At 40.3% G+C, this 19,084-nt stretch overlaps 1 protein-coding gene across 4 annotated transcripts; it reads right to left on the reverse strand.

The window, feature by feature from the left end:
* Nucleotides 1-440: 440 nt before the first annotated feature.
* On the reverse strand, nucleotides 441-18,176 carry CLEC4A (C-type lectin domain family 4 member A). 4 transcript variants are annotated; one of them, XM_059682126.1, is made up of 7 exons: nucleotides 17,553-18,176; nucleotides 17,112-17,247; nucleotides 14,908-15,024; nucleotides 13,381-13,482; nucleotides 4,235-4,386; nucleotides 2,823-2,938; nucleotides 441-1,039 (listed from the first exon to the last, which is right to left on the reverse strand). In XM_059682126.1, the coding sequence occupies exons 2-7, from the start codon at nucleotides 17,191-17,193 to the stop codon at nucleotides 895-897; spliced, it is 714 nt and encodes a 237-aa protein (XP_059538109.1). In that variant the 5' UTR covers nucleotides 17,194-17,247; nucleotides 17,553-18,176; the 3' UTR covers nucleotides 441-894. The 4 variants fall into 4 exon arrangements, with proteins under 4 accessions (XP_059538109.1, XP_059538110.1, XP_059538111.1 ...); XM_059682127.1 differs by having other exon boundaries at nucleotides 17,112-17,237; nucleotides 17,542-18,176; XM_059682128.1 differs by lacking the exons at nucleotides 14,908-15,024; nucleotides 17,553-18,176 and having other exon boundaries at nucleotides 17,112-17,492.
* Nucleotides 18,177-19,084: the final 908 nt, after the last annotated feature.

Genomic DNA, 19,084 nt, shown 5'->3' on the forward strand with positions numbered 1-19,084 from the left:
TTTCAGGCTGGCGGGTGACTGAAGCTCCCAACCGCTCCCTTTTTTCTTTTTTCCTTTTTAATTCTGGGCCAGCTTTAGCTCTGAGGCTCCAGCTCTTAGGCCTCCCCTGCATAAAGTAGGTAATGGAAACAATGTATAACTCCAGCTCTGACTCCAGCTCTGAGATCCCAGCTCACTGAAAGCTGGTTTCTGGGGGTTTTTTTAGCTTCTATATTTGTTAAAATGTTTCAAACTGCAGGCTCAGAGGCCGGCAAGGCAGGCTGGGAACGTTGGTTTCCTCCGTTACTGAAGCAAGCAAGCCTCATGTTAGTTTCAAGCTGCCTGGCTGCTGGCCGCCATCTTGGCTGACAGTTAATTTGCATATCTCCCTGATTAGCCAATGGGAAGGGTAGCGGTCGTACGCCAATTACCATGTTTCTCTTTTATTAGATTAGATTCTTGGGCCATATAAAATTATCAACTTAAAAATAAGCTTGCTGTATTTAAACATAATTAAATGTGTCAAACATTTAATTAACTCACCCCTTAATGCCTTGGCAGGGCCAGACCAAATGATTTAAGATGCCTTATATGGCCTGTGGGCCGGACTTTTCCCACACCTGATAAATCCTTAACAATTAGACAAAAATTGGGGGAGGAGGCTCATGCTCCCTCCATTTGTCTGCGAATAGGCTCTCCAGTATACAGTCTACTATAAAATAGGCGTTCATTGTGTGAATGAATACATGAATTAATATGTACACTTATTTTATATAAGTTGAATAGGTAACAGCCTATTGGAAAATTCTCTGGAGATCACTTACACAAGCTTACACATGAATTCTAAAAAGAAAATTTTTTAACTCTTTATTTGTGGCTTCTAATTCAATTGCATGTTCATGGAGAATTTCCCACTCATAAGTGGATCTTCATCATCTTGCAAATTGACCTGTGAGGTCCCACACAAGAAACATCATTCCAGCCCCACGATCTCTGTGAAGGATTATTCAGCATAACACAGCGCTCCCACTGATTATTGGGTTCGCCTGGATGCCAGAATCTGAAAGGGGAAAAATGTGGATGTGACTTCAAATAGTGAGAAGGGTTAGGGACAGTGAGGTAGGAGGCTGAGGGTAAACTGTACAGAAGTCAAAGCAGATTTGCCCAATCATTTCTCTTCTACTATTAGGCAGTGTTTTTCTCCATCTGTGTCTTTGGCATTTCCCTTGAAAACTGTGTCTATACACCGCCCAGTATGGTGTCATCTTATTGCATTAAACACCTTCCCAGCAGATATCCCAGAGGCCCTTCTATTTGTCCCTGCTCTATTCTAGGGGGATGTCAGCCACAAGCTTCCTGAAATGATGACATTTTACTCTGGTCCCAAGTCTTAATGTAGTTTGTTCCTTTTTTTTTTTTTTTTTCTAACTAACTGTTTTGGAGTCTAAAGAAATAGTTAAAATCTATGAATCTGCTGATTCCTGTTATCTTGGACATGTTATTTAATTTCCTTTATTTACATATCTAAAAAATAAAGAATAGAGTAAGATCCTTATATATTTCATGCAGTTGATATAAGAATCAAAAATAGTAATGTACTGCCCTGGCCAGTTTGGCTCAGTGCAGGGCCAGGCGTGTGCGGGAGGCAACCAATACATATCTTTCACATCAATGTTTCTCTCTCACTGTCTCTCCCCCTCCTTTCCACTCTCTCTAAAAATAATGGAAAAATATCCTCAGATGAGTATTAACAAAAACATAAAAATAAATTTTTAAAAACAGTAATGTACTAAAGTGCTTAAGAGTTTTAAAGGACCTACACAAATATGGGATATTGTAAAACTATCAGAATTTAGTTCATTTGCTTTATGAGAGATAAATACAGACAGTCCTTAGGTTACAGCGGACTCGGTGTACATCGTTTCGTGGTTACGCAGCCATTTCCCATTTATTTATAAAAAAAAAAAAGTTCCGTCATTTCGATGTATGTACTTTGTACATATTGCTTTATGTTTTTTATTATTTATCATAAATAAAGGTCAGAAATTCTTACCTTTCTTCCTTTTAAATTTTTTTTACTGTTTCACTTCATTACTGCTGTGTATGTGCTCCATGTGAGTGACTTAGGTGCTTATGTAGGTGGGTTCCAACTTACAGCGAAAATCGCGTTAAGTCGCGCCATAGGAACCGATCTCCCACGTAACCCGAGGACCTACTGTATTAACAATTGGTTATGATTTCAATTAACATGACTATGTGTTTATTTAGAGATACAAATGTGTGATCAAACACACAGAATTTGGCCCAACTGGTGTGACTCAGTGGTTGAGCATCGATCCATGAACCAGGGTCACAGTTCAATTCCCAGTCAGGGTACATGCCTGGGTTGTGGGCTCGATTGCCATTGGGGACATGCAGGAGGCAACCAATAGATGATTCTCTCTCATCATTGATGTTTCTGTCCCTCTGTCCCTCTCCTTTCCTTTCTCAGAAATCAATTGAAACATATTTAAGGGGGTGAAGGGACTTAAAAATAAAACATACAAACTTTGCTATCAAATAGACCTGGGTTTAAGGACCATTGTCACCAGTGCCAGATAACATATGCTGAGTTATCTAAACTCTCTAAACTCAGTTTCCTCAGCTCTACAATGAAAAATTAATAATCTGTGCTCCATAGGGTTCTTGTGATGATTCGATGAGATAATAAATAAAATTATTTAACTTAGTGCCAAGCGTTACAAGAAGCCTGAGCTATTTTATTTTCAAACCCGATACTTTGGACACTCTAAAATGCCTGATGATCCAGGACTCAGGATTCCTTTATCAAATTCTATACTCACGTGGCATTTGCATTGTATGGTGTCTGATCAACCCACCGCCAGTCTCCGTTACCCTCTGGGTCTAACAACCCCAGATAATACTCTTTGCTTTTATCCAGGTTCTGAATGATAAAATCCTGAGGAAATAAAAAAGAAGGAGTTATGGCCTTTGGAGTACTCTGGTTGAACTGAGTTCCTTATGGCCTTAGGGAGAGAGAAGAGAAGAAGAGGAGCCAGGAAGAGCCAGGAGGCCCTGCCCAGGAGGCCAGGCCTTCTCTGGCTGTGCAGTACAGGGTCATGGACATCCTGTGAGGCTACTGTTTGTCTGCATCTATTCAGGCTGCTACAACGAAAGACCACAGACTGGGTAGCTTATAAACAACACAGATACTTCTCACAGATCTGGAGGCTGGAATCCCCGGTCAGGGTAGGAGCCTGATTGGGCAAATCCCTCTTTCTGGGTCCTAGCTGGCTCCTTCTGGCTGTGTCCTCACATGATGGAAGGCGGGGCAGCTGTTTGGAGTCGCTTTTATAAGAACACTAACCTGATTTATGAGGGCTCCACCCTAATGACCTAAGCACCTCCCCAAACCCCCAATTCCTAATACCATTGCCTTTGGGAGTTAGAGTTTCAACATGTAAATTTGGAGAGGACACACACATTCAGAACATAGCAATGTTCAATATATATGGAAGTGATTTCTATCCATAATCATAATGAATTCTCATCTTAGACTCACTCCCACTCTCTTATTCACTAAGAGAGGCTATTCTTCAAACTTATGCATGAGTAAACTTTTTGCATATTGAATCCTTTTCTTTTCATAACCTCGGAGATTCTTTTACATATTTTATTCCACTATTTTACTTAATACCACTTCTCTATTAGTTAATAATATGTAGCCCAGCTGATGTGGCTTAGTGGTTGAGCATCAACCTATGAACTAGGAGGTCAAGGTTCGATTCCCAGTTGGGGCACATGCCCAATTTGTGGGCTCAATCCCCAGTGTGGGACATACAGGAGGCAGCCGATCAGTGATCCTCTCTCTTCATTGGTATTTCTATCTCTCTTTCCCTCCCACTTCCTTTCTCTGAAATCAATAAAATATATATATATTAAAAATAAATCAGTAATTTATAAAATATTTTCATGTTAAAATAATAAACTGATATTTCAGGCTGAAATACTTTCATCTCTCCACTCAACTCCCACATATTATATTTTAAATGTCTTCATTTATTTTGGGGGAGTTTAGTTTTATGGAAGCAGGAAGAAGGTGTGAAATGTAGAGGCTTAAGTAGCCTTTCCTATTTCATTGAAAGCCTTTTGCCACAGCACCAATATGCTGAATCAATGAAAGCATCCTCCTTAGGCAAGATAGGTGTACAAAACCCAGGCAGGATTGCTTATCTCATTGTCTATTAGAACATACCTGCTCTTCCTTGGTGTGGATCACCAGCAGGTGAGAATTCATTGCTGAGCAGCTGTTTTTACTCTCCGTCCAATTTTTGGTGTCAGTAGAAATAAAGTAGCAGTTCAAACTAAATGGCTTCCAATTCTTTGGACAGCAGCTCCAATCTCTCTCTGTATTGGCTGAAGACCATGTAGGTGCAATATAAGAAAAGTAATTTACAAAATGTATGTTACAATTGAGGGTCAAGGGGAACCACATGAAAACCAAGTCAGACTTGGAAAGACAAATACCATATGATTTCACTTACATGTGGAATCTAAAAAACAAAATAATAAAAAAATAGAAACATACAATAAAAAATAGAAACATACTCAGAGATACAAAGAACAGACTGGTAGTTACCAGAAGGGAAGGGGATTCGGGGGCCTAGTGAAAAAGATGAAGGGATTAAGTATTATAAATGGGAAGTTGTAAAATTATCCTGTGGATGTAAAGTAAGGATAGGGAATATGATCAATTATATTGCAATAACTGTGTATGGTGCCTAGTGGGTACTTGAAATATTGGGGGGATCACTTTATCTACACTAATAAAAGAGAAACATGGTAATTGGCATACGACCGCTACCCTTTTCATTGGCTAATCAGTGAGATATGCAAATTAACTGTCAGCCAAGATGGCGGCCAGCAGCCAGGCAGCTTGAAACTAACATGAGGCTTGCTTGCCTCAGTGACGGAGGAAACCAACGTTCTCGCCTGCGGCTGCAGGCCTCTGAGCGGGCAGTTTCAAACATTGTAACAAATACCTCCGGACTTCAGCCAGCAGATTCGCAACATTGTAAGCAAAGGCCAGAAACCTACTTTCAGCTGCGGAGGCCTAAGAGCTGGAGCCAAGCCTCAAGGTAAAGCTGGCCCAGAATTAAAAAAAAAAAAGAAAAAGAAAAAAAGGAGCGGTTGGGAACTTCAGTCACTCCCAGCCTGAAAACAGCCCTCAACCCCTCACCCAGACTGGCCAGGCACCCCAGTGGGGACCCCCACCCTGATCCAGGACACCCTTCAGGGCAAACCAGCTGGCCCCACCCATGCACCAGGCCCCTACCCTATATAGTAAAAGGGTAATATGCCTCCCGGCACCAGGATCAGCATGACAGGGGGCAGCGCCCAAACCCCCTGATCGCCCTGCGGCTCTGTGTGTGACAGGGGGTGGGGCCACACCCCCTGTGCAGCCCTGCTCTGTGCCTGATAGGGGGGAGTTCCCCAACCCCCACCCCCCATGGGCCCTGCTCTGTGTGTGATGGGGTAGAGCCATAACCTCCCCATCGCCCTGCCCTGAGTGTGAGAGTGGTGGCACCCTAACCCCCTGATCAGCCCTGCTCTGTGGGTGATAGAGGGTGGTGCCCCAACCCCCTGATTGGCCCTGCTCTGTGCATGACAGGGGGTGGCACCGCAACCTCCCCATCGACCCTGCCTTGAGTGTGACAGGGGACGGTGCCCCAACCCCCTAACTGGCCCTACCCTGAGCGTGACTGAGGGTGGCATCACAACCTCCCAATCTGTGTGCACTTGTGGGGAGGGGTCCCTCAGCCCGGCCTGTGCCCTCTTGCAGTCTGGGACTCCTCAGGGGATGACCACCTGCTTGCTTAGGCCTGCTCCCCGGGGGATTGGGCTTAAGATGGCAATCAGACATCCCTCTGGCAGCCCAGCAGCCCTCGGGGGATGTCCACTTGACAGCAGGGAGCAGACCTAAGCTGCAGTCGGTCATCCTTAGCACTGCTGAGGAGGCAGGAGAGGCTCCCACCACCACCGCTGTACTGGCAGCCATCAGCCTGGCTTGTGGCTGGCTGAGCAGAGCTTCCCCATGTGGGAGCGCACTGACCACCAGAGGGCAGCTCCTGCATTGAGCCTCTACCCCCTGGTGGTCAGTGTGTGTCATAGTGACCAGTCATTCCCAGTCTTTCTGCTCTTAGGGTCAGTTTGCATATTACCCTTTTACTATATAGGATAGATGCCTGTTGCACGGGTGGGGACCAGCTGGTTTGCCCTGCAGGGTGTCCCGGATCAGGGTGGGGGTCCCGCTTGGGTTCCTGGCCAGCCTGGGTGAGGGGCTGATGGCTGTTTTCAGGCTGGCCACACCCCCTTTAGGGTGGGGGTCCCCACTGGGGTGCCTGGCCAGTCTGGGTGAGGGGCTGAGGGCCATTTTCAGGTTGGCAGGTGACTGAAGCTTCCAGCCTCCCCTTTTTTTCTTTTTCTTTTTTATTCTGGGATTTATTTACCTTCTTTAATTGAAACATTGTTGCCATCACTGCCCCTCCCAGCTCTGAGGCCCCGGCCAGCTGAAAGCAGGTATCTGGGGTTTGTTTAGCTTCTATAATTGAAACTCTGTTGCTTTGGGGCTCAGAGCCAGGCTGTGGCAGGTGGGGAACCTTGGTTCCTCCATCACTGGAGCAAGCAAACCTCCTACTCACTTCAGCTGCGTGGATGCCGGCCACCATCTTTGTTGGCAGTTAATTTGCATATCTCCCTGATTAGCCAGCCAATGGGAAGCATAGCGGAGGTACGGTTAATTACCCTTTTTGTCTTTTATTAGGTAGGATTCTATTGCACACTTAATAGACTAAAGTATAGTGTAAACATAACTTCTATGGGCATGGAGAAACCAAAAAACTGTGTGATTCACTTTATTGCAATATTCACTATATTTCAGTGTCCTGGAACCAAACCCAAGGGCAGAAGAGACAAATCTCACATGCACAAATATTTCAAATAAATTATATAGATGCTTGTTATGGACTTAATGGTGGTCCTTTAAAATTCATATGTTAAAGCTATAACTCTCAATATGATTATGGAGCTAGAGTCTTTAAGAGGAAACTAAGGTTAAATGAGGTCATAGGGACATTAACCCAATAGGACCTGGGTCTTATAAGTCTTATAAGAAGAGAAAGAAATCAGCAGAAATCATTCTCTCCCTCCCCCACCTCTCTCTCTCTCTATCTATCTCTATCTCTTTCTCTTTCTCTTTCTCTCTCTCACAACATGCCCACAGAAAAGAGGCTATGTGAAGACACAGCAAGAAGGTGCCTGTGTACAAATGAGGAAGAGAAGTCTCACCACACCACAAACCAACTCTTCTAGTACCTTGGACCTCTAGCTTCCATAACTGTGAGAAAGAAATTTTCTGTTGTTTAAGCCACCAGTCTGTAATATTTTATTATGGAAGGCTAAGTAGACTACTACAAACTTAGCTACAAACGTGGTGGCTACTATAATAATGAAAGTGGCTTTAACACTGGATGATGGGTAGAGGCTAGAAGAGTTTTGAGGTGCATGCTAGAAAAAGCCTAGGTTGCCTTGAAAGAGCTGTTGGTAGAAATATGGATGTAAAAGATTATTCTGGTGAGGCCTTAGAAAGAAGAGAGCTGTAGAGAAAGCTTCTGTCATCTTGGAGAGCACATATATTACAATTAAATGGAATGTTGGTAGAAATACGAACATTAAAGATGCTTCTGGTGAAGTCTCAGATGAAATTTAAAAATGTTGTTGGAAATTGGAGGAAAGGCTATTCTTATTTATTTTTTAAATCCTCACCTGAGGATATATTTTTATTGATTTAGAAAGAGAGGAGGAGGAGGAGGAGGAGGAGGAAGAGGAGGAGAAAGAGGAGAGAGAGAGAAACATCGACCAGTTGCCTCCTGTACAGACGATCAAGCCACGAACTAGGTATGTGCCCTGACTGAGAATCGAACCCACAACCTTTTGGTGTATGGGAGGACGCTAAGCCACCTGTCCAGGGTAGAAAGGCTATTCTTGTTCAAGAATGGGAAAGAACCCAGCCGTGTGGCTCAGTGGTTGAGCGTCAACCTATGAATCAGGAGGTCACAGATTCTTGATCAGGGCACCTCCCCACGTTGTGAGCTCAATCCCTAATGTGGGGCGTGCAGGAGGCAGCAGATCAATGATTCTCTCTCATCATTGATGTTTCTATATCTCTCTCCCTCTCCTTCCCTGAAATCAATAAAAATATATATATATTTTTTTTTATTGCTTAAAGTATTACAAAGGGTATTACATATGTATCCATTTTATCCCCCCGCCCTAGACAGTCCCCTAGCCTCCCCTATCACCCAGTGTCTTATGTCCATTGGTTATGCTTATATGCATGCATACAAGTCCTTTAGTTGATCTCTTACCCCCCTACCTCCTGCCCCCCAACCCACCCCGGCCTTCCCACTACAGTTTGACAATCTGTTTGAGGCAGCTCTGCCTCTGTATCTATTATTGTTCAAAAGTTTATAATGGTCTCTATTGTCCATGAATGAGTGAGATCATGTGGTATTTTTCCTTTATTGACTGGCTTATTTCACTTAGCATAATGCTCTCCAGTTCCATCCATGACGTTGCAAATGGTAAGAGTTCCTTCCTTTTTACAGCAGCATAGTATTCCATCGTGTAGATGTACCACCGTTTTCTAATCCATTCATCTACTGATGGGCACTTAGGCTGTTTCCAGATCTTAGCTATGGTGAATTGTGCTGCTATGAACATAGGGGTGCATATATCCTTTCTGATTGGTGTTTCTGGTTTCTTGGGATATATTCCTAGAAGTGGGATCACAGGGTCAAATGGGAGTTCCATTTTCAGTTTTTTAAGGAAACTCCATACTGTCTTCCATAGTGGCTGCACCAGTCTGCATTCCCACCAGCAGTGCACAAGTGTTCCTTTTTCTCCACAACCTCTCCTGCACTTGTCGTTTGTTGATTTGTTGATGATAGCCAGTCTGACAGGTGTGAGATGGTACCTCATTGCTGTTTTGATTTGCATCTCTCGGATGATTAGTGACTTTGAGCATGTTTTCATATGTCTCTTGGCTTTCTGAATGTCCTCTTTTGAAAGGTGTCTATTTAGGTCCTTTGCCCATTTTTTGATTGGATTGTTTATCTTCCTTTTGTTAAGTTGTATGAGTTCCCTATAAATTTTGGAGATTAGGCCCTTAGGGAAAATTGGACAGATATATGCAAGAAAATGAAACTAGACCACCAACTTACACCATATACAAAAATAAACTCAAAATGGATAAAGGACTTAAATGTACGACAGGATACCATAAAAATTCTAGAAGAATCCAAAGGCAAGAAAATTTCAGACATATGCCGAAGCAATTTCTTCACTGATACAGCTCCTAGGGCACTTGAAACTAAAGAAAAAATGAACAAATGGGACTACATCAAAATAAAAAGCTTCTGCACAGCAAAAGAAACCATCAACAAAACAACGAGAAAACCCACTGTGTGGGAAAACATATTTGCCAAAAATATATTTTTAAAAAAGAATTTGCTGAATTGTGTTCTAATATTTGGGGGAAGTAAAATTTGTGAGTGAAAAGCTTGGATATTTAGCAGAGCAGATTTCTAAACAAAGCATTAAAGATACAACCTAGTTTATCCTTACTGCTTATAGTAAAATGCAAGATGAAAGAGATAAATTGAAAAAAGTGTTATACAAAAAAGAACCAGAACGTGAAGATCTGGAAAATTCCTACCCTGTCTATATCGTAAAAGATGAGAAATCATGTTCTGAAGAGAACATCAAGGATGTAGCTAGACATTTACTTCATAAAGAAATTCCCTGATAGATCAACCAAAGGACTTGTATGCATGCATATAAGCATAATCAATGGACACAGACACCAGGGGTTGAGGGCATGAGCGGGAGGAAGGGGGCAATGGGGGGATGAGGACACAGATGTAATACTTTAATAAAGAAAGAAAAAAAAGTAAAAAAAAAAAAATTCCCAATGGATTTAATCAGCCATTTCAGCTGAAGTAAGAAATTGAAATAAGATTATACCAGCAAAAATATTGCCAGTTGGCGAGGATGCGGAGAAAAAGGAACCCTCGTGCGCTGCTGGTGGGAATACAGACTGGTGCAGCCACTGTGGAAAACAGTATGGAGTTTCCTCAAAAATTTAAAAATGAAACTCCCATTTGACCCAGTAATTCCACTTCTAGGAATATATCCCAAGAAATCAGAAACACCAATCAAAAAGGATATATGTACCCCTATGTTCATAGCAGCACAATTTACAATAGCTAATATTTGGAAACAGCCTAAGTGCCCATCAGCAGATGAGTGGATTATAAACCTGTGGTACATCTACACAATGGAATTCTATGCTGCTGTAAAAAAGAAAGACCTCTTACCACTTGCAACAGCATGGATGGGCCGGGAGAGGATTATGCTAAGCGAAATAAGCCAGTCGGAGATAGATAAATATCACATGATCTCACTCATTTGTGGAATATAATGAACTACATAAACTGAGGGACAAAAATAGATGCAGAGATATAGAAGAATCAAACAGACAGACCAACCTCAGAGGGAAGGTGGGAGGGGGGAGGTTAAGAGATCGACCAAAGGACTTATATGCATGCATATAAGCATAACCCATGGACACAGACAGTAGCAGGGTGAGGGCATGTGCTGGGAGGTGGGAATGGTGGGGGAAAGGTCAATGGAAGAAAAAGAAGACAAATGTAATACTTTAAACAATAAAGATGTTTAAAAAAAAAAAAAAAAAAAGAATGCACTGAAACCAGAAAAAATACATATATTGCCAGCTGGGACTAATGGGGACTGAGAAAATGGGGCAGAATGAATAAAGCTATTGAACTTCTGTTGTTCTACAGCACGAGACAATAGAGCTACTGACTTTAATTAACATGTGTTATATTTCAAGAAAAGGGAAGAATGACCCAAGGATGATTCAGAGATCATCAGGATTGCCACTCCAACCCACAGGCCAAGGGAGCAAGGCAATTTCCTCCTTGGTTTCGGAAAGTGGGGCAATCTTCTCGGCTTCAGTGGCCCAATCTTCTTGGTTTCAGTGGGCCAGAATACAACTGCCCAGTGCCTCAGGGGCAAGGCATCCCCACAATCCACAGGACAGAGACACCATGTAGGACCATGCGGGTGACACTGTCATTCAAGTTGGCCCAAGCATCAAGCCAAAGAAGATTATTCTCCAACCTTAAGATACAATGATATTTGTCTTTCTCTGTCTGGCTTATTTCACTTAGCATAACAATCTCTAGGTACATCCGTGCTGTCGAAAATGGTAAGATTTCATTATTTTTTAGGGCCAAGTATACAATTCTATTGTATACATGAACCCCAACTTTTTTATCCACTTGTCTATTGATGGGCATATGGATTGCTTTTACACCTTGGCTATTGTAAACAATGCTGTAATGAACATCGTGGTGCATATATGATATCACTTATATGTGTGGACTCTAAACAAAACACTGGGGAGCGGGACAGTGAAATAGGTAAAGGGATGAAGAAATACAAATGGAAAAAAACAGAAATACAAATGGGAAGTTATAACATAGTCCCGTGGATGTAAAGTACAGCAAAGGAAATATAGTCAACAATTTTGTAATAACTATGTATGGTGCCAGGTGGGTACTTGAAATACCAGGGGGAACGCTTTATAAAGTATATGATTGTCTATACACATAAAGCTAATACAAAATAATGTTTAATGTAAACTGTAATGAAAAATAAAATTTTAAAAAGATACAATGGCCCTTTTTCTTGCTCGGTTTTGAACTTGCTTGAAACACATTTATCCTCTCTTCTTCCTGATTTCTCCATTTTGGAAAGGGAATGTCTATGCTATGGCTGTCCCACTGAATTCTGGAAGCACATAACTCATCTGGTTTTATAGGTTCACAATTGGAGAGGAATCTTGTCTCGGGATGAATCATACTTTGAGTCTTACCTATACCTGATTTAGATAACACTCAAATCAGACTTTGGACTTTGAGTTGATACTGGATGCGTTAAAACGTTGGGGCCTGTTGGGACAGAGTGAATATATTTCTTATGCAAGAAGGATATGAATTTGGGGTAGAATGTTATGGACTAAATTGTGTTCCCCAAAAATTCATATGTTGAAGCCCTAATCTCCAATGTAGTCGGGACTTTAAGAAGATAATGAATATTAAATAAGGTCAAATGGTGAAATCCTAATCCAATAGAACTAGTGTTTTTATAAGAAGAGGAGACACCAGATATATATATATAATCAGTCTCTCTCTCTCTCTCTCTCTCTCTCTCTCTCTCTCTCTCTCTCTCTCTCTCTCTCTCAAGTTCTATCTCTATATGCACAGAGAAGGTGGCCATCTGTAAACCAGAGAGAGAGGCCTCAACAGAAACTAACACTGCTAGTGACCTTAGACTCCCAGGCTCTAGAACTGCAAAAAAATAAATGCCTGTTGTTTAAATCACCCAGTTTGTAATACAGGTTTTCCCCACTATCCAAAAGTAAAGTGTTCTTATGAAATCTTTTGTAAACTGAAATGGTATAAACTGAAGAAGCAATTATTATTTAATTTATGTAGAAAAATTTTCCAGTATTTCCAGACCGCCCCATCCCCCACAAAATAACCTCTCGTAGGTTCTTCTAATACTTTAGCATACATCTTGCTTTAAAACTAGGTGGTGGGTAGAGGCTAGAAGAGTTTTGAGGTGCATGCTAGAAAAAGTGTACGTTGCCTTGAAGGGGTTGTTGGTAGAAATATGGGGCCAGGTAGATACTTGAAATATCGGGAGATGGGGGGGACACTCTGTAAAGTACATGATTGTCTCACCACTATGTTGTACACCTGAAACTAATAGAGAATAATATTGAATGTAAACTGTACTTGAAAATTTAAAACAAAAACAAAAACATTTAAGACTATTTTCTTGTCTGGCCAGTGTAGCTCAGTGGTTGAGTGTAGACCCATGAACTAGAGGTCATGGTTCAATTCCCAGTCAGGGCACAACACCAGCGTGGTGTTGCAGGCTTGATCCCCAGTAGGGGGCATGCAGGAGGCAGCCAATGTATAACTCTCTATCATCATTGATGTTTTTATCTCCCTCTCCCTTCCTCTCTGAAATCAATAAAAACATTTTTTAAAAGAGTATTTTCTTATACAACTATATTAAAGATATTCATATATGAATTTCATATCCTATATATTTATATACCTAAGGCTTGAAATGATCATGAGACTCAGCCTGTTGGTGCAATATACTTGTGAATCTTTTCAGAAATATTGATTGGGGATATTTACACAGTATAGTCAACAACTAAATTATAGACACATTAATTTTTACCTTCCATGGTCAAATTTTCTTTCATACATTCCAATGCTGTGTGATTAACTTCTTTTATAGCCTTTTTTTCTTTAAGAAGCTGAGAATACTTTTGAAAAAAAACTGAAACAGACAATAAAATCATTCATTTTCCTGATAGTGTTATGAATTTGCTTATTATTATTACTTTCTTGAATGCTTTATAGAAACAACATCTACCAATGCCCAGTTACTTGAGTAGAAAGATCCTGACTATGGGAAAGATTTCCTATCACCCATATTCAATCTATACTAATAAAAGCTTAGGTGGTCCTCATGCCCTCGTGCAACACCCTCACGTCATCACAAGATGGCTGCTACAAGATGGCTGCCACCCTTGCAATGGTTATCAGTAATATCCCAGGGTTCCTTATTAGTTTTCTTTCTCTTTGACCTCCTGCAATACTTGACCCTAGTTCTCTCCCCACTTTCAGCCAGGACCAATGAGCCCAGTCCAGACTGCCAAATCACAAAATCATGAGCTAAATAAGTAGCTGCTGTTTTCATCCACTACGTTTTAGATTGGTTTATTAAGCAGCCAAAGATAATTGATACAATCATCTTCAGGGGGAAAATTCACCCTCTTTAGGATTGTACACAACACTCTTCATGATCTGAGCCCCACTTCTTTCTTCAACCTACAACTTCATTTCTCACAGTTCACTTAGCACCGTATGTTCCAATCATTTATTCTTAGGTTTCCTCACATTTCCCATGTTCTCTCACATCTCTATGCCACCTCCTTCAGGGAGTCTATCTCAGCCTCCATTGCTTTTATCTGTACAACACTACCATACAATGTTGTAACCACGGGTTCATGTGACCGGTTACTATCACTTTCTGAACTTCAGTGACTATGGCTTGTACTTTGGCACACTGTCTGACATAAAGCAGATGACCATCATTGCTTATTGAATGATCAGATGAATGAATAAAATATCTACCCAGATATATATTGGTTTTTATTCCTCTTATCAATTTGATAAATTCTTAAAGCCTAAGATATGCAGAAATCTATCTGTTTGCCAAGTTGCCTTTTAGATCTCATGTCTTGGATAGGACAGAAATAATTAAGGTAAAAATTCAATGGGAAACTCTACCTGAATATTTCTTCCCATATCCTTGTTCACCTGCTCGTCTCAAAATATGTATGTGTGCACTCAAAAAGTCCTGGCCTTAGAAACACAAAGGAAATCTAAATCTGTCCTCATACAACTGTCTAGTGTGAAGATGGTACCCTATTTCGCTCTATAACACAAACACACAGACACACATATACTCTTAAATTTCTATAGAGTCTATAGAGTGAATTCCATTATTTTTATAGAAAAGTGACTCAATTCAAATTTAAAAGCAGCATTTGTAATGGATTCCCACTAATTATACCATCCCTCAGAGAACACATTTTACCAGATTTCTGAATAAACCCCTTGTTAAATATAAAAATCTAATGGATACCCTCTGTTTGTGTAAGGCAGACATTCATTATAGTTTCATTGGGATACTTACTGATAAAAGCGATAAAAAATGAGATTGCCAATAATAGCAGAAGTATCAGCAATGAGGGTAAGAGTGCCTTGGGAAAACCAGGGTTACTTTTGTGAAGGCTGGTCTTCTCTTTGGGAGCTAAAGAAGAAATTAAATTAGTTTTATCAATAGTAAATTTTGCCCGGCCGGGTGTGGCTCAGTGGTTGAGCGTTGACCCAGGAACCAGGAGGTCACCGGTTCGATTCCTGGTCAGAGCATATGCCCAGGTTGTGGGCTTGATCCCCAGTGAGGGGCATGCAGGCGGCAGCCAATCAATGATTCTCTCTCATCACTGATGTTTCTATCTCTCTTTCCCTCTCCCTTCCTCTGTGACATCAATAAAAATATATATATATAAAAAATAGTAAATTTTGATCATTAGTTACTCTTTCTCCTTCTCTTCTTCTTCTCCCTTTTTTGGGTGGCATACTATTACTAACAATATGACATTGGAAATAATATAAAAATGGAAAGGAAATGTGTTCATTGCATAAACTTTGGAAAATACATTAAAAGCACAAATCCCTACTATTGAGGACAACTAATGTTAATGTTTTGGTATATATTCTTCCAGCAATTTTTAGAGTGTTTATATACATGCACATTTTCCCAGATGATTGACACACCATATATACTCGTTTCTGATCTATTATTTTCTTATATGCTATTTAATAAACATTTTTATTCCATATTTTCTTCTACTCCACTCTCTATTGTGGTTGCATAGTATTTCATTATATATTTAAGTGATCTTCCAGACTATTTCCATTTTTATTGAATTTTTTGAAGTTATAGTGGTTAATAAAATTATATAGGTTTCAAGCATACAATTCTATAATATATTATCTTTGTATTGTATTGTGTGTTCATCACCCAAAGTCTAGTCTCTTTTCATCACCATTTATCACCTCTTTACCCTCTTATACCTGCCTCCACCCCACCATACTGTTTTTATATCTATGAGGTTTATTTGTTTTGTTTTGTTTTGTTTTTGCTTAATCTCATCACTTATTTCACCCAGGTTCTTAAGCCCCCTCCCCTCTGACAACTTTCAGTCTGTTCTCTGTATCTATGAGTCTGTTTCATTTTGTTTCCAATTTTAACTACTTTAAATAATGCCATAGCAGATACATCTTTATAATCATCCCTTATCACATTCATAGGATAAGGTCAGTCCATTTTAGTCAATATTTCATGGTTAAAAATTATTTTTCCCAAGTAATTATATATTGCCAAATATACTGTGATCTCATTTTTAGAAAAAAATGCATATATACATTTATGTGTGTGTGTGTGTGTGTGTATATATATATATATGTCTGGGAGGATATACACTAAAAATGTAAGTTATAGTTATTACTAGGTGGTAAGAACAAAATTTAAATTTTTATGTACCTCTAATTTTTTTCTACAATGAACATTTTAACATATAATAAAGAAGTTTCATACATGTTAAGAGTTAAAACAGTTTTCTGAGTTTTCTCCATCTCTCCACAGAAGAGTTTTAGAATACCTAAGCAATCATGACTGCCCTCTCACAGCTGCTTAGACTCTACACACGTTTTTCCTCTCTTTTGCTCTATATCTGAGATATCACAGGTGCTACTCAAGTTACATTTTATCTACTCCAAAACTAAGTTGAGTCCATCTCAGAGATTCAGAATGCAATGGATTTTCTCATTACAGAGCAATTTCCCTTGAGATATAAGGGACTTTCTTTATACAACTTTCTAGTCTTTTATCTGAAATGATCTTTTGTTCCCCTTTAGTCCAGTATTAACAAGGTTTTGTTAATGCACCTACAGCACTCTTCCCCCACACTCCTCTCCTCTAACTGGTCAAGAAACAACGTTCATCACTCTACAAGGGCTATGGATAATTTAGTAGGCTTTGTCATTTCTGACTGCAGTCTTACTGAGCCTTACAGGAGGCCAGCTTTCTCCCATAATTACCATTCTCCTGAGCTCAGGACTATAGCAGACTTCTTACAGCTCAGTTTTGTTACAGTACAAATGTGCAGTCCTTAATACTTATCTTCAGGCAACATAATCTTCTGAGAATTCTATATTTCCAAACCGTGGTCAATCAGAAAACCAGCATCTATTATCACCTATGCTTTGTTTATAGTATTCTCTCTTCATTCTTCATCTCATCATTAATTCCGACCACCAGGAAATGTTTCTTACCTGCAGGAGGCTCTGATTTGGTGCCTAAAGACGTAGATTCATTTTTGAAGCTCACTTCAGCATAAGTGATCTCTGAAGTCATATTGAGATTGTCTGCTCTCTTCAAAAAATCCTTAGTATCTCTTCCTTAAAACATCTTAAAATGAAAATTAAACATGATGGTAACTTGTCATACTTCCTATCATGCAACTACCAGTAGATGAGAACAGCAGCTACAGATATACAAATTTCCCTGAGAGGAATCTCACAAGAACTTAAAACCTCAAGGCAGAGGCTCATTCTCCAGGACCAGCACAGTGGAAATTATAGTCTTTAAACACACGCTAGCAAAAGTAATAAAAGTAGGATCTCAAAAAGTAGAAGAAAGAATAGGAGGGACAAGAAAAGAGGAACTAAACAATTAGAGAAATCTTTCATGAGAACTGTGTACTCTGAACTCACCAGCAAGAATAAAATTCAAGTATTTGTGCGCATCCACATGCAAACATAATTATTTGTAGACCAACGAATCTTGGCATATACTCACTTAGCCTGCGTTTTCCTCACCTTTTGTGGCTTATTAGGCAAGTTTTAGGGGCCACATTCTAAGAGGATCATTGACAAAAATTTACATCAACTTCCCGCTTTCAACAGTCAGCATCTTCTAATGTATTGGGGAAGTGAAACTGTAGACTGTATGCCTTCTGAATCTTCTCCTCAGTGCTGTCTGCTTTTCCCTGTTCTTAACTAACTCCATCATGAATCTCCATTTATTTTGCCCCAGTCACATCCAGCAGCTTCTGAACGCAGCTCTCTTTTTTGGATGTTAAAGGAGTAGGCCACCCTTCTCTAGTCCATCCTTCTCTATCACTTTAATACCCACAACAGCACAACAAAAGACTATACAGGTATATACAACTACTTTTTAACAGTTAGGATAATTTAATGAAATCACAACTTAGAAGGAGATAAACTTAGTGCTAAATATGATTTTTTCCAAAGGCCAAGATAAAAACTCTCCAAAAATTAAATCCTCTGTGTGAAATCTTTCCACAGACTGGCTCCCGGCTCACACCTAATTCAGCTTCCCCCAAATAATCCTCCTTTGAATCCCTCCCACTTACTAACTCATCCCACCCCTATAAAACACACACACACACACACACACACACACACACACACACACACACGTATATTTATTTCTATATCTAAAAATATTTAATATATGAGTTCTCACTAATATCTCTAATTTTAATCCAACACCAAAGAGTTCATTCCAGTTTTCTCCCTTTCTACAACTCCCTTCTGTGACAGTAAGAAATCTGCTTTCATTATCTTGAACTTCTTCCTTATTTGATCAATCCTCTAGATATAACCAATCTTCTATTCTTGTTGCCACTTCCTCCCTAAGAAGTCTTCTCTCCCTGAATAGGCTCTGATCCCCCAGTACAGGCCCCACTGTTATCGATGGCCTCTTCATTCTTCTTGGGCATTCTTGCACAAGTCCAGTCAACCCCAGACACATCATTCTCACCTTGCTCAGCTCTGACACCCTATGCTAGTAAGAAAGCACTCCTTGCTGTCTCTGGACTCTGATTCTGATGATAGCCCCTAACCTCCTCTTGGAGTGCATCCTTACCCCACTTAGGCTCTAACATCCTCATGTGTGTAAGTCCTCCTCTCCCTGCCTGGGCTCTGCCTCTTCACATTGGGCTGCCCCACCATGTGGACAGCCTCCTTATCCTGCTAGCCTCTGAAACCCACAGCAGTAAGGGAAAGGAAGAGCTAATTCTTAAAAATTTTTCTAGCGAATTCTACTGGACCTAACAAGCACTTGCATGTGAACAAGTGTGCATGCACACACCCTCCTCCCAATAGTAATCATTGATTGTCAGAGGCTTAGTTATCTAAGCTTATAAGGAGAAAGCAATACATGTTCCTAAAGGCATCTCTCTTTCCATGGAGTAAGTCACATTCTAACTGGATTACATTAT

This window comes from Myotis daubentonii, chromosome 2, assembly GCF_963259705.1.
Source record: "Myotis daubentonii chromosome 2, mMyoDau2.1, whole genome shotgun sequence".
Classification (NCBI taxonomy): Eukaryota; Metazoa; Chordata; class Mammalia; order Chiroptera; family Vespertilionidae; genus Myotis; species Myotis daubentonii.